At 45.2% G+C, this 15,039-nt stretch overlaps 1 protein-coding gene across 3 annotated transcripts in view; it reads right to left on the bottom strand.

The window, feature by feature from the left end:
- The window catches only part of BAIAP2L1 (BAR/IMD domain containing adaptor protein 2 like 1), a 101,234-nt gene that overhangs the window by 13,464 nt on the left and 72,731 nt on the right, over positions 1-15,039 (bottom strand). Inside the window, exons 4-12 of one of the 3 annotated variants that reach the window (XM_045875812.3) lie at positions 12,893-12,954; positions 12,712-12,783; positions 11,251-11,388; positions 10,438-10,590; positions 8,529-8,696; positions 5,782-5,929; positions 3,690-3,900; positions 2,986-3,063; positions 1,517-1,697 (exon numbers count right to left, since the gene is read on the bottom strand). In XM_045875812.3, the coding sequence (XP_045731768.1) occupies positions 1,517-1,697; positions 2,986-3,063; positions 3,690-3,900; positions 5,782-5,929; positions 8,529-8,696; positions 10,438-10,590; positions 11,251-11,388; positions 12,712-12,783; positions 12,893-12,954 (1,211 nt within the window). Of the gene's footprint in view, positions 1-431; positions 1,698-2,985; positions 3,064-3,689; positions 3,901-5,781; positions 5,930-8,528; positions 8,697-10,437; positions 10,591-11,250; positions 11,389-12,711; positions 12,784-12,892; positions 12,955-15,039 lie in introns of those variants that run through there. The other 2 variants (XM_045875814.3, XM_064593305.1) reach the window with 2 other exon arrangements.

The following is a 15,039-nucleotide window of genomic DNA, read 5'->3' as shown; positions in this document are numbered from 1 at the left end:
TCATTCCTTTTTGTCTGAGCCGGAGCAGCTACAGTTGCTGGAGAAACAACCATACTGCCTGGCTTCCTTTAAAATCATGACCCCAAACTGTAAATGGGCATCGGCATTACCCCCCATATGCCCCGTATTCTATAGCACTCGTGCCTTCTCACTCTTCAGAACCCGTTTCACAAATTCTTTCTTTACACTTGCTCGCTCTGCCCACCCCCTCCGCTGACACCCTTGCTTCCCCACGGAGAGCAGCCATCCTCAAGCAGGAACTCCCCAGTCTGTGCACACCTCTGCCCGCGCCCGAGGCTTCTTGCTCACTAACTTCCCTGCTCCCAGGCCCACACGCCACGTATGCTCTTCTCGCCTTCCCGGTCACCGTCCTCTTCTCCATCCTTCCCCTTCTTTAACGGTAAAATCTATCCTGAGAAAAAAATGAGAACACGGATCCCTCCTTTCTCGATTCTCCGTCATCCTGGAATCACAGCCTCGTTCTCGGAGCATGCCAAATATGTGCCCTCCTCTGCTCCTTCTCCTCTCCTCGACCCCTACATGATAGGCTCCTTGCCATTCAGGTCTCAGTTTCAATGTCCCCTCCTTGGGGGTGCAGACACTGTCACGTGCTGCCCAGATCAACAAGAAAACTCAGGGACTGCTGCCCTGGGCTGTCCCTTTGGGAAATCGCCCTGGCTCAAGCTCTCTTGCCCTGGATGCCGGTGATCAAGGCCTGGCTCCCCTTCCAGTCCAGCTCCTCCCCCTGCCGAATGCTGCTCCCCTGCTCTCACTTTCACAGGTGGGGACCCCAGGGCGCTCCCTCGTAAGCACCTGCACACAAACCTGTGGCATCCACGTGAGCGGTCGCCCCATCCCTCTGTCACCTCACCTTGTTTTAATTCTCTGCACAGCTTCCATCACTGTGTTTACTGTTTATTTCTCATTGTCTGCTTCCCCCCACTAGAACGTAAGTTCCAGCAGAGCCACTAACTGGTCCTGTTCATCTCTGCACCCTGAGAGCCCGCACCGGGGACCGGCGCTCGGGAGACACAGGTGCCACAGCAATGGAGGGACTCTGGGAGCCCGTGGCCTCTACGATCTTATGGGGTTGTTTAGGATTACAGACAGTGTACATGACACCGTGTTTACCCAGCACCTGGTGCAAAGTAAGCACTTTCTGAAGACACAAAGGTAAAGTTACTTTTAACCTGAAGCCTTCCCTCAGGAAACGGTATGAAAATTGAAGAAAACGCAGAACAAGTGATGAGACTGACTGACTGCAGCCGGGGCCGAAGGCGAGGAGAGAACACCTGATACCATCTGACGAACTATTTACAGATAAAATACAAACAGAAGGACTGAAGTTATGGAAGCTACGTGGCTGTGAGAGGGTGGGAATGCAGAAGATTCAGGAGCGTGTGCCTGCCCCGCCCGGGGGGACACCACCTTCATTCCTGGTGGAACAAGCACCCACACCCCCAGACCGCCATTCAGGGTGGGGGGACACAGCACGTTGTACTGCAGTTCCACTCACAGGAGATGTGGCTTCTGGCTGGGACACCGGTGCTTTAAAGGTAGAAGTATTTTTGGAAACATCTGCTTTCTTATCTGCAGCCGCTCCCTGGGACAAACATTCCGAGTAATCCGGTGGGGGAATGACGACATTGCTTTTCTCAGATAAGTTCACCGTGCTGATGCTCCTCACTGGGGCCAGGCTACCAGTAAGCAGAGAATACAAGTTATGTAAGATGCTGCCATCTGAATCCCAAACATCCTAAATATCCTAGGGCCAGAACTGCAATAGGTGAATAATCACATAGGGTGCGAGAGAGGAGATGAGACGTGTGTGTGTGCACACAGAATATACATCTATATAAAAAATACTGTAATGTTTTTACTGGTTTGTAAAGGTACACTCAAAAAAACCGGCTTAATTAAGAGCTGGCTCTTGATTAATTTAAGGAGATCAATAAGAAAATGAAGACTACGGCAAAAGCCTTAGCAAAGTGTTGAGCACTTCAGATTTGAAAAACAAAACAAATAAATCCTCAGCATTTAACATCATAAACACAATATCTAGTTTTATTCCTTGGCCGCTTAGCAGTTGAGCTGTTCTGCCAGGGATGAGGACACACAGATGACACGGAGCAGGACTTGGGGGGGGGGGGGGCATCGAGTGTGGTGCTCAAAGGTCTGCAGGGACAGCTGGATGGATTAGAGGGTTTCTTTGAGATGAGAAACACTGAGAATGAGGCAGTTTAGGGTAAAGGTGAGGAGTGCAGTTTGGATATGTCATTTCCTTCTTTCCTTTTTTTTAGAGAGGTAGGGAGGGAGAGAGAGAGAAGCAGAGAGAGAGAATCCTAAGCAGACTCCATGGCCTGCGTGGAGCCCAACTCAGGGCTTGATCTCATGACCCTGAGATCACGACCTGAGCCGAAATCAAGAGTCAGACGCTTAACCGACTGAGCCACCCAGGCGCCCCTGGATGTGTCACTTCTAAGGACTCATGGGGTAACCAACTACAGCTGCTGATACACATATAAATATTCATAGCTAGGCGTGGAAAAGACCTTCCTGGGTTCCAGCCTTGGCTCCACCTTCCTGTGCCTCAGTGTCCTCAATTTTAAAGTGGGGACCTACCTCATAAGGTTGTTATGAGAATTAAACGAGCTAGTCAGCATAAGGCACTTTGGCACTTCCTAAGCAGTAATGGTGATGACGGGTCACCCTGGATTTAATGACCTGGAGGGGGGTGGTGGTGCAGTCAGTGGTTCCAGAAGGCTGATAGGAGGGTGAGGAGCAGAGTCTGGAGGCATGTCCCCACAGCAGAAACGACTAAGGGAACAGCTGTGGGTAACAGTCCCCCTTTTGTACTCTCCTACACGACTGGAGGTTTCCCTAAGGGGTTGCTACACATCTAGACAGAATTCTGGTATGTCTAAAAACATGAGGTCAAAGGTGAGTTTTCGTCACCGGGAAATGGGAGCCACAGTCAGGTCCTACCTTGGTGTGGGCACACTCATGGCCTCCTTTTCATCTTCTTCCAGCAACTTTGTGTAGGATGCTGGGAACCAGCCCCTCCTACAGGTGAGGAAGGAGAAAAAAGGCCGGGTTGTGGGGTCAGCAGCAGACAAGTGAACGATAAGCATACTACGGAATGGCTCAGGGACAGCCCAGGGGCAGACCGGTCCATTTTCACCACATCACACAATGTGTATTTTATATACAGCATTTGTTTTATTTGGCTTTTTTCCACATTTATTTAATAGCTGAATAATCTACACAGAAAACCAATTTAACCAGCTCACAGTAAGGCCTGTGCACACACTCATGGTTGAAACGACGATGCTAGCATTTGAAGTATTTATGCGCTAAATCTTAACAAAATCCTTCTGATGTGCAGATTATCCTTGAGAAATCCAGTTGTTGTTTTTTTTTTAAGAAAAAAAAACAAAACACAAGAGTTATTTAAAACTACTTTCAGAGGTGACTTCATTATGACCTGTTCAAGTACCAAATTCATCTACATGTGCACAGACATACAGAAAATACCGAGGCAGAGTAACTCCAATGAACTAAACTGGAACCATAACTAAACTATGAACTTAGCTTAAAAGCGCTACTGTGACCACAAAGACAGTTTGCCACTAAAAGGAGATCTGGGCGGCCGGGACTGCTGTGCGGACAGCATCTGCGCTGAGACTTACACTTTGGTGGTGTCATGCTCTCCATAAAGCCAGCCGTCCTTCTCCTCAGGGACGAGCAGCGTGAGGATGTCTCCCTGCGCGAAGCTGAGCAAAGTCTGGTTTGCGCCAGCAGTGTGTGGGAAAATGGTTTTTGCTTTCTGCTTCTTCATCATGTTCAGTCCAGTTGCAACAGAGACTGATCGCTGTAAACTGGGATCATCTGAAGAATCTGCTGAAAATGAGCGCAGCACTGATCGCTTTTCAGGGACTGATAACAAGTTCAGACAAGCAAACCCCAGCGAGCCACGCACTCCCGCCTGCTAGCACTCGTCCCACTGCAGCTCTGAGTGCATTGTTTCCACATTTAGACTTTGCCTGGACGGGCAGGGACCGCGAGGAGCAGAGGCAGAACCACAGCCTGAGGTCTCTCACCGAGCAGGACTCTTGGGGCTAAGTGCTCTTTTCCAGGCGGAGAGGACACAGTATGTGCCAAGCTTCACCCGCCTCTGATTTTATCAGAGGCAAAATGACGCATCACTGGAAGGCCGGATGCTTTCCTTGCCCTCCTCTCCCAACACGAACCCCAAGGCAGTGCAGGGCATCAACTCAAACGCCACTGCCCACGACCTGGACCACGAAGAATAAGAGGAGATTGGAAATGCAGATGTTCTCGCCGTGCAACGGCTCAACATCTCACCTGGAAATGCAGTAAGGATGCGTTGAGGACCACCATGTTTACTGAACCCTCCCTAAGTGCCAGTCCACACTCTCAATGCTTCACAGCTTCTGAGGGAAGCCGCGGTTATCAGTTATCGTCCAGTGATTCACCGGGATCTCAGCTAGCAGGCCAGCATGGGATGTGGGTGGCCTGACACCACAGTCCCTGCATGATGTGAAGCATGGAGCTGTACATTTCTGTCTCAATTCCAGCACCAGCTGATACTTACCACTCCAAAGAAACAAAACTGCCATTCTGAAACTCTCATCTCTGGATCTCACTCAGCAGCTGCAAATGCTATAGTCTGTGGGCTCTCTCTAGCACATGACTCAATGGCCATGACTTTCATACCCAAGGGGCCTGTGAGATACCCCACACAGAGAGAGGGGTCTCTGGGTGCCAAAGACTCCATCTACAGAGCGGAGCCTAAGCAAAGCCCCCTGAAAATTCTGCAAATGGTAACTTGTCCTGATTTATTGAAAAAGCATCAATAGAGTTATGAAATCTAAGCAGTTAGAACTTAAGTGTCCACAAAGCATGAAGTTCTCTGTTAGAGATGATGAAAAACACTAAGTCTACTGGTAAGATCAATCACCATAATTTTGTCATGTGAACTTTTAGTTTGTTTTATTGAAAAAGAAATTTTATTACAACTGCCACCAAATATGGTACACAATATGAGGATCTTTGTACATTATATCCCATTTTAAAATGTAACACCTTTCAATAGTAAGTTTCCTTTGTATAAACATCAATCAGTATATGGAATTAGAATTTGTCAAAGAAATGTGTCACTTATAAAATGTCTTATGGTTTTATAATAAACCCAGACCTTTATTTACTTTGAAGTGTAAGTTTCAATAAGGCAGGGGCGCCTGGGTAGCTCAGTCGGTTAAGCTTCTGCCTTTAGCTCAGGTCATGATCCTGGGGTCCTGGGATCGAGCCCCGCATCAGGCTCCCTCTCCCTCTGCCCCTCCTCCCTACTCATGCTCGCTCTCTCAAATAAAATCTAAAAAAAAAAAAAAAAAAAAGGTTTCAACAAGGCAATTATAAATGTGTGCTACCACAGATGTTTATTTTCCCTACCTCAGGGTAACATTTATCTAAAATAGTAAAAAAATTTAAAAAGGTATTTTATTTATTTTTTAACGATGCTATTTTTATAGACTTTATTTATCTGGGGGGGAAAGCGAGCAGGGGGAGGGGCAGAGGGAAAGAGAATCTCAAGCCGACTTCCCGCTGAGCCCAGAGACTGAGGCTGGGCTCGATCCCAACACCCCAAGATCACAACCCAAGCCAAAGATCACGACCCAAAACCAAGAGTCAGACGCCCGACTGCACAACCAAGGCACCCCTAAAAAGGTATTTTAAAAGAAATCAAAATAAATATCTTACCTGTTGAATTCTTTATCCTTTCCGAATTCTGTCCAACTGTTGCTGGGTTATTAAACATATCAATCAAAGGACTAGTATACGCTCTGGCTGAAGGAGCTGGGGGCACCTTTGGCGAATATTTAGAAAGAGTGTCATAATCTTTCCCAACCTGTGAAAAATTCTTTATTAGTCTAATATTAGTGTAACACAGCAATGGAATTATACAGATTCCCAGGGCTGTTTTAACATGCTTTAAATTCCACTTTCTTCACAAAGTTCTCTTGGTTGATGGCAATGCCCCACTCTGAATTATTTCAAAAATATCACATTTTTCATTTTTGTCTTTTTTTTTTTTTTTTAAGATTTTATTTATTTATTTGACAGAGACAGAGACAGCAAGAGAGGGAACACAAGCAGGGGGAGTGGGAGAGGGAGAAGCAGGCTTTCCGCAGAGCAAGGAGCCCGATGTGGGGCTCGATTCCAGGACGCTGGGATCGTGACCTGAGCCGAAGGCAGACGCTTAACGACTGAGCCACCCAGGTGCCCTAGGATTCTACATTTAAAATAATTTTTCCAAGGATTTTTGAGTGCATTGATCCATTAATTTCTAACATCTTGTTTTGCTAACAAGAAATCTGGTACCAGTGGAGTCCTCTTTTCTTTGTGAGTAATCTATTTTTCCCCCTCTCTGGAAGTTTTTAGAATTTCCTCTTTATCCCCTTCTGCAACTTGATCACAATCTATCAAGGTTTTGTTGTTTTCCATTTGTCCAGGCTCACTGTTGCTGCTGTGTTAAAGATCAGGCAGAGTCTTCTACAGTAATCTCAGCAGGGACCACAGTCAGGGCAGTGGACGGGTGAGAAGTGGCTGGACCTGTTTATGCTTTGAAGGTGGAAACAACAGGGCATGCCCAGGGGTTGGCTGTGGCTGGGGGGGGTGGGGGGGTGGGGGGTGCAAGAGAGGGAGAGAAGTCCACATTTGTGCCCGAGCTACTGGAAGGATGGAGCTGCCATTTTCTGGATGGGGAAGACTAGAGAAGCACATGAGTGAGAAAATCAGTCATCTGGTTTTAGACAAGTTGAATTTGAGATCCCCATTAGACATCTGGTGATGATTTTGAGAAGACAATTGGGTATCTCCAACCTGTCTAACATTATGTTTACATCCTCTCTCCGTTTTTGTTCTGTGTTTTGCGAGAGCTCTTTGGATTAATTTTCTAAGCAGTTCCATTCTGTTAATGAGCCCATCTATTGGTGTGGGGGTTTGCTTGTTTATGTTTTTTTGTGGAGCAGGGAAAGGGGAGGGAAAAATTTAAAAAGCTATTTTAGAAAAATGTCAAGCATGTATAAAGGAGAAAGAACAGCACAATAAATCTCCCTGTACCCAACACCCAGCTTCAACAATTATGAATTCATGGCCAATATTGTTTCATATATGCTAAACCATCTTCCCCCGTGCCTGGAATATGCTGAAGCAAATCCCAGATATTTCAACTGTGAATAATCATTTTTAATTTCCAAAATCTTTAGTTGATTTTCCCCCTGGGGATGTAGTATCTTTTCGTTTCTTTCTAAAGATTTCTCCTCTGCCCTACTGCCTCTGTTGCCTCCAATATTGTTTATTCAAGTTTTTTTCTTTCAGTGTGTTTTTTCAGGATACTGGTTTTCCTCACTTGTTCGGTGATTCCTGGTTATCTGTCCATCTCTGTATTGTATGGCATTCCCTATTCTGCCTGTTTATCAGTCTGTATTTTGCCTGTTCTCGTTATCACAGACTACCTGCGGTGAGGTGGGGACAGGGAGGACGCAGCTAGGAGGGTGCCTGGCCTCTGAACACACAGTTTCGGCCAGTGGACAAAAGCCCTGCTGCCTACTGTTTAGCACAAATGGGACAGGTGGAAGAAACCGACCAGCTTAGAGTATGCGAATTGTCTAGAACCGACCACATACAGGAACGCCACGTGCCATTCTCCACCCCTTCTTAGACCCACTGGCTCTGAGCTCACTGCTCTGCCCTCTGCTACAGTCTTGCCCTGCATGTGCTCAGGGCTGAGATTTTCTTCCCTCTTGATTCTCCACACACACTGATCTTGCCTTTCTCTGAGACTCCTTCAGTGTTTCTGGCCCACTGACAGCACCTTCTCTTATACCCCATGCAGTTATGGATCTATTCTGTAGGTTGTCGACTGGTCTTTAGCATCTCTGCTTTCATTTCAGAGGTTAGGGTGGACCCATGTGTCTAAACTATCCACTGGATCCAAATTCCCACACTTGCATCGCTTCTCGGCCTTTTGGCTAAGATCAAGTGCAAATTTCCACATTTGTGAAAAGCAATAAAGCCGAGGTTCAAGGAGTGGCAAACTACAATGCTTGATTTCATTACCTTGAAATACTTTGGTGGCTATTTTTTTCTGAAGTGCCTTATGTTGTGATGAATGGCACCAGAGTTTTGCTAATTATTCTCTAAGACACCTACGCCTCCTTCACTGGGAATAAACTCACAAAGTTGGAATCATTACAATTAAAAACAGTAACAATAACATTTCCAAAACAAAGATAATAGAGTTGAACACAGCACTACGCAGTGCTGAGCACCTCATGGATAATGTCAAATCTGAAGGTAAGGGGATCAGAGTGACATAAGGGAGGCCCTAGAAGAGGGGAGGACCTGTGATCGCCACCACCAAACGCCTTGGTCCTTTGTGCAAATTTGGCCCAAGATCTATCAGTAAAAACACAACTGAAATCTTGGAGAGAACCCATCCCTACCATGCTGCTTCTCTCAATCATCGGTGAGGGCTGGGGCGTCCCGGACACGGGGGTAGAGCTTGGGGTCCTTATTTCCTCGATCATATTCATGATCTTCTCGGGCACTTTGGTAGCGTCACCACACGTTTCCTGCCACCGGGGCAGCTTGGAATTGAGTAATTCTGCAGACTGTGAATCCGAGAGAAACACAACAAAACACAAACGTGTACTGTTCAAAGAGCTGAGAAAAGTCATGTCAAATATCAGGGATAATGTTTTACTGGCTTACCACGAGAAGTGTGAGAACTTTGTGTCAAATTCAGTGAGCACTTAAGCATTATGAACTTCCTCCCTGTGTTATTTGCTGCGAGAGCTGTCGGCCCCCGTTCTACAGGAGCTTGCCCTCTGCCTTGGTGTGAATGCAGAGTTGAAGACTGACACAGAACAAACTCAAACACAAAAAGGGAAGGGTTGAACAATCTTATTAAGCCCCACTGTTTCCCCAGTGGCCCCAGAAATGCCAATCAGTGCTTTCTTCCTCCCACTCCCAAGAGAGGGTAAAGAACCCTCGCCCCAAACCACCTATGGCCTCGGACCGTAGCCCTGACACACCGATTGCTTGGGCCTGCTTTGTCCAAGGAGCCACTGAAAGGACTGGGATGCTGGAGCCAGAAAAAGGGAAGGCAAAGAAGCGGTTTTCAGAGAGATGAAGAGATTCCCAGTAGAGAAGAGTAGACTCTGTTTATGCTAAAAAGTGTACCTGGGATCCAAGGTTAAGCGTAAGAGTCTGCCACCAACTAGAGCTCTCTGCAAATTGGCCAGGTTGCCTTGTGACACAGTGAGTACCCCATCACTGGCAGGGCTAGGCCAAAGGAAGAGCCTCAAGGTCACCTGACCTATGACCCTGTCCCAGCAGGACACCCTCACCGTGGACACAGACACTGCTGAACTGAGTACAAAGTGATCATCTAATACTGCAATTCTTTCCTTTCCTGTAACAATGTTAGATCTTAGGGCTTTAGATCTGGTAGATGAATGGTCCTTAAGGTTGCAAAAACTTTATGGAATATGTAACATATGACCGAAACATACATCCAAGGCCAAGTTTTTTCCCCCTGAAAAAGAGGAAGTTGCCTTATTTTCAAGCTCTTAGAAACTTCTACCATGGAGCGCTCTCTAAATTATTATAAATAACAATGAATATTTGACTTCACTCCATGATAGTTTTGGATGCTTACACAGGCCCAGTAAAATTTATAATTTAAAAAAAAAAAAAAAAAAAAAGGAGGGCAAGTAACATATTCTCTTGTAATGATTCCTGGGTGTAAAACCTCACAACTATGTGTGCTGGAAGGAGGGCAGTAAAGCCAGTTCCACAGGTGATGAGATCACGAGGAAACACTTTGAAGAGGAATGAAAAAGGAACCACAGCAAGTGTCCGGATGCTGTGAGTGGGTCTGTGGCTGGGACAGAACTTCCAGGGACACCTCTGTGCATGGATTCCCCAAGCGAACACTCAAACTACCCAGGTGGGGTGGGCTTGGGGCCCGCTGGGACTCATCCCATGGCTCTGAAGACACTGATGCTGAGGACGCGTCAGAAAGAGTCTGAGAAGAGCTGACTCATAGGTGAGAAAAGAAAAAAGTACTAATTCTTGATTATTAAGCATTATTTTATGAAAGATTTTAAATATGGATATACTACTAAATTAATCATGTATTATAAGCAATACTTAGCCATTTCAACCCCATTTCTGAAAGTTTACATATTCCAGTGGGCCAAAAGGTATTTCTTTGGCATCTCTTCTCATTGGTAAACTAGGCCCATCGCTTTACATTGAGGCACATATGGAAGGTGAAGCATTTCAAGGGCATTTGAATATGAAATTAAATTATTAATAATGCAACAAAACTTGCCATCACAAACCCACCTGTACATGATAATAATGTAAGTGATTTGCAAAGCTACAGTGTTTGTCGACCAGAAAGCAGAAGCGCCTTTTCTCTTCAAGTAGAGCTTCTTTGCAACCATCTGCAATAAATTTCTGGATTTCGCTCTGGCGAGACGTAACAGTTTCTACATACTAGGAAAATAAATAATAATTATACAAGTATGTCATGAGGAGTCAAGTAGCTGCATAGCCAGACATTTATCTTGTGCCGTCTTTACACTTGGTTTATTTTGAAATAGAGTTAATGCTAAATACAGATAAACATGAGATAAAATAACAAAGTTGTAACCTGACCTGGGCAGGTATCATCATTCTGATTAAGATCCCTGACTCATGTGTGGAGGGACGTTGCCAAAGGCCTTACATTCTGCGCTGGGCAATCTGCACAAAATATTACTTTATACTTCAGGGACAGGATTGCGTTCTGGTGGAAAATCAAGGGCTTTGAAACCAGAAAGTTCAAATTTAAACCCCAGTTCTAAGTATCAACCATGTGACTTGGCCTAAGCCCCATTTTCTTCATCTGTAACATGGGGAGAGTAACGCTAATCATGGAATATCTCTTACCACCTCCCCACCCCCAAATCAGGAGAAAATGCCAATGTTTTTAGGAGGCTATTAATTACTCTTAACTCTGGAAAGCTCTGTAGCCTTCAGCTCATACCAAGTCAAAAATGCTCATTTTTAACTTCAGTAGTGGCACAGCAGTAAGTGGTTAAAGTGGCTAAGTAACCTTCCCTGTAAATTGTATAAATTGTCAACAACAAAATAAAATAGTGCTGAAAAGTTCACCTCAATTTCTTTGTGTTCGTATTTGAGTGCATTTCGTCCTCCTTGACTTTTCCTTCTGATCTTCTTCAACTCAGCTTGAGATTTCTCCAGAGAATCTAACTTACTTTTGTGTTCCGTTTGGTATCTTTTGAGAGTTGCCTGTAAGTTAAACGTTGTGCTTATTTGAGTACAGCACCGTCCAAACCGTTGGGCAGTTACTTTTGCTAACATTTCCGCTGGGCACTGCCCTGCACACCCTCACCGCGTACTGCTCCCTCCCTCCAACGTGCAGCTTTTGTCTGTCTTAAAGTCCCCTGGTCGTACAAGGGGCTACTGACCCCAAGGGCAGCTCTTAGAAGACAAGAATGTCTTTTCTTTCTTTTATTCCTTGTTTCTCAAATTGTTTAGGACACTGAGTGCTAAGTGCTTTGGTGAATAAAAAAAGAATATTAAGTCACATGTTCCTGTTTCACGACTTACAACTTTAAAAAACAGAATGAACAAGTGCAGTCACTTCCGATTATTCTGGGTGCTGGGTAACCAAGTGTTTCTGGAGCCTCACAGACCTGGGCTGGAATTCTGGTAAAATCCTTCACTTCCTGTGTGATCTCAGCAACCACTTAGTTTCTCTCAAATTCATGTTTTCCCTTTAATCTGTACAGTGAGGATAAGAGTAGCTACATTATGGAGTTTCTGTAGGGACAAAATCTGATAATGTATGGAAAATGCCCGGCATTACATCCACCTCAGCCGTTGTAGGTGGTCCTGCCGCCTTCCTCTGGAGTACACAGAGCACACGCACTCAGGGGCAGTGGGGTGATTTCAGGGTAACTACACCGCTGACTGCCACATGGGGTCTTGGTGAGAAAGAGGCTTTGGGTGGCAAAGAAAGCAGCTATTCCACAGCAGGTAGGGGAGATGGAAAGAGCCGTGTGACAGGGCTGGAGGGTCTGGCAGAAGGAGAAATCTGCTGGAGTCATCAATACCAGGTGACAGGCAAGGGACACCACGCAGGAGCAGTCTCTGATGGACATGGGAGCCCCAGGGAGCTCCAGATGGTGGTTCTCCCACCCACGTTTCACACCCTGAAGTGGTTTGTGAAAGCAACAGCTACATCTGCACTAATATAGATGCAGAGGTCGTCCCCATATACGTGTTCTTTGAAAACAATGCTTTCTAGAAGCAGGAGGATTCCTTTTCTAGAAGCAGGAGGATTCCTTGCAATATTTTCCTCTCTGCTTTTTAATGAAGATCCCAGGTGTTAATGCAAACGGGGCACCCAGCTCCAAGGGCCTTGTCAGTTTCCTGCATCTGTGTATATGCTCTACACTAGCCCTGTCCATGTTTTCTGCTGCTGGATAAACAGTGAGAGAAAGTTCTCCTCGGGCTCAGAGATCAGGCAAGTGCAGCCTCCCGGAACGCCAGGCCCCCGTGCCCCACACCCACCTCCAACCATGGAGGTGGAGAAAACCGTGTACTCACATTCATGTATTTTACATCAAGTTCCGTCTTCTTCTCCAGCTCATGTATAATCTCTTTATGGAATTTTTTGAACTGTTAACAAAAGAAATTGAAAATTCACACCAGATTTGAGACGTTAAGCAAAATACAGTTTAGAAATAAAATGTATTTTATTTTGTAAGTATAAACATAGTTTACATACGCTTTCATCAAGATTCTCATTGAGTTTCTTGTGGGTACTTGAAATCTCTATGAGAACATGGCCTGTGAATAAAATCAGATGTTAGGGGGAAAAGTCACCGTGTGGATTTTGTAAAGATACTAAAGAAAGTAAAATAATGGAATGAAGCACAATGTACCACCCCGCTCTGCGCCTGGAAGCATCAGGGCCTGTGCCTCGTCAGAAACACGGACTGCGTGCCCATGGCAGGGTGGGTGCCAGAGGGACATAGGCCCTAGCAAACTTACTCTGCAACACTGTTCATCCAGAGAATGCCAATTTTGTCTTCAAATTCACATCATGCTTTCTATATTTTCTCATTCCCTAAGCTGAATCTTATTTATCTGACTTAATTTTTAAATTCTCTTATACAAGATTATCATGGTCATTATAGTAACTAACTATAGGAACAAATGGCTTATTTTTATCTAATCCCCAGAGTAATCTGATTATCTGTCAGGCATAAAAGATAAAGGTTATTTTTTCTCATATTAGTTCTTGTATCATTTTGGAAAATATTAACACCATGGGAAAATGCAGCAGGGACAGTGCTCTGCCTCATATCTCCCGGGACTACATCAATTCTTTGAAACAAGTACAGTCACATGGAGAATGTTCCAGAACTGAGCTTTACTCCAAAAGCAGCAAGACAACCACTTGATTTGCAAAGTACATCTCTTGCAGTTTGAGGCAGTATGATGTATCTCTGCTACTAAACTCTGATAAAGGTGAACAAGAGCCTCTCCCTGTTCACTTACCTATAGGAACCAAATGGGTCTGAAACCTAAGAACTAGAAAAGACAGATTCATTTGGAACAGCCACTGGGCCATACAAACAATAACAAAATGTGCTGGGTAGATCCTCCCACAGTTTGGTAGGAATTCCTTGGGTAAACTGAAGGCTGCAGATGAAGGAGAATTAAAATTAAGACTGTGGTAGATGGGGGAAAGCGAAAGAATACCAACCAGACTGTGACTTCAGCTATCACCTTTACAGAAATGATACTATGGTGCCCTATTCTAGAAAGAGTTAAGACATGTGACTCTCAAATGGCCAGTCTAGTCCCCCTACCCCCCATCTTCAGACTCAGAAATTCAGCCCCTTCCTGAACATTTCCACCTGGATGTCTCATTAGGTACCTCACATTCAACATGTCTAAAAGTGAATTCACCCCATAGTCTCCAATCCCAGCTCTTGGCTGCCAGCTCACAGCCAGTCACGTGGGGTTGACACTTCACCCATATGTCACACTCAATGACAAAGACTCATTCCCTTGTGCATGTGCGTCATCACTTGGGCCAGGGTGAAATCACGCCCCTTACTCATCCTGCTTCCTCGGGCAACAAATGTGCCAGCCCTTCCCTGCCTGGGAGAGAACGTATGTGAGAATGACTTGTGAAGTCTCTGTGCACCCAATCATCTGTCCCATGAGGGGTGCGGGAAGAGTCTCCCAAGTCTGCCCCCAACCAACACATTCAAACCCACCAGTTGGACCTCTCAGGTCTTGCCCCTCAAGCTCTTATCATTTCTCTTGACTCCCAGCTTGTTCTCTTCCAGACCCTCTTCCTCAGGGATGCCAGGGATCCCTCAAAATCAAATGTAACATGTCATTCCCCCAGCCCCCACAGTGTCCCAGATAAACCAACTCCTCAGCATGAAGCCCACTGTGAACAATGCTGCTTAAAATAACCATGGCAGGTGGTGGGGACAGAGATTCTCCTTATAAGGTTATAGGTACATAACTTGTAAGTCCCTAAGCAGCCTGTGATTCTAGGAATCTCTAACAGAACAGCCTGTTGGATAAACCTGAGAGTGAGGGCAGACACATCCCCAGCACTCATCCCCACCACACCAAGTTATTAAGATACCCACTCTCCATCTTTAATGACACTGACTTCATTTCTCCCATAATTAAGTTCTCCTAAAGCTCAACATGAAACAAATCGGAGTTCTTCACAAAGGAAACCTTCACATGACCAAGAATATAATTACATTAATATGTCACTTTATCATTTAGTCATTTCAGATACCGAAATAGTCTGAGTTACTTTTTTTTTTTTTAAAGATTTTATTTATTTATTTGAGAGAGAGAGAATGAGAGAGCGAGCACATAAGAGGGGGGAGGGTC

Source organism: Mirounga angustirostris, unplaced genomic scaffold (assembly GCF_029215605.1).
Source record: "Mirounga angustirostris isolate CCGP_5_RB_7025 unplaced genomic scaffold, mMirAng1.0.hap1 SCAF_5, whole genome shotgun sequence".
Taxonomy (NCBI): domain Eukaryota; kingdom Metazoa; phylum Chordata; class Mammalia; order Carnivora; family Phocidae; genus Mirounga; species Mirounga angustirostris.
This window is presented reverse-complemented; position numbering and strand designations above follow the sequence as displayed.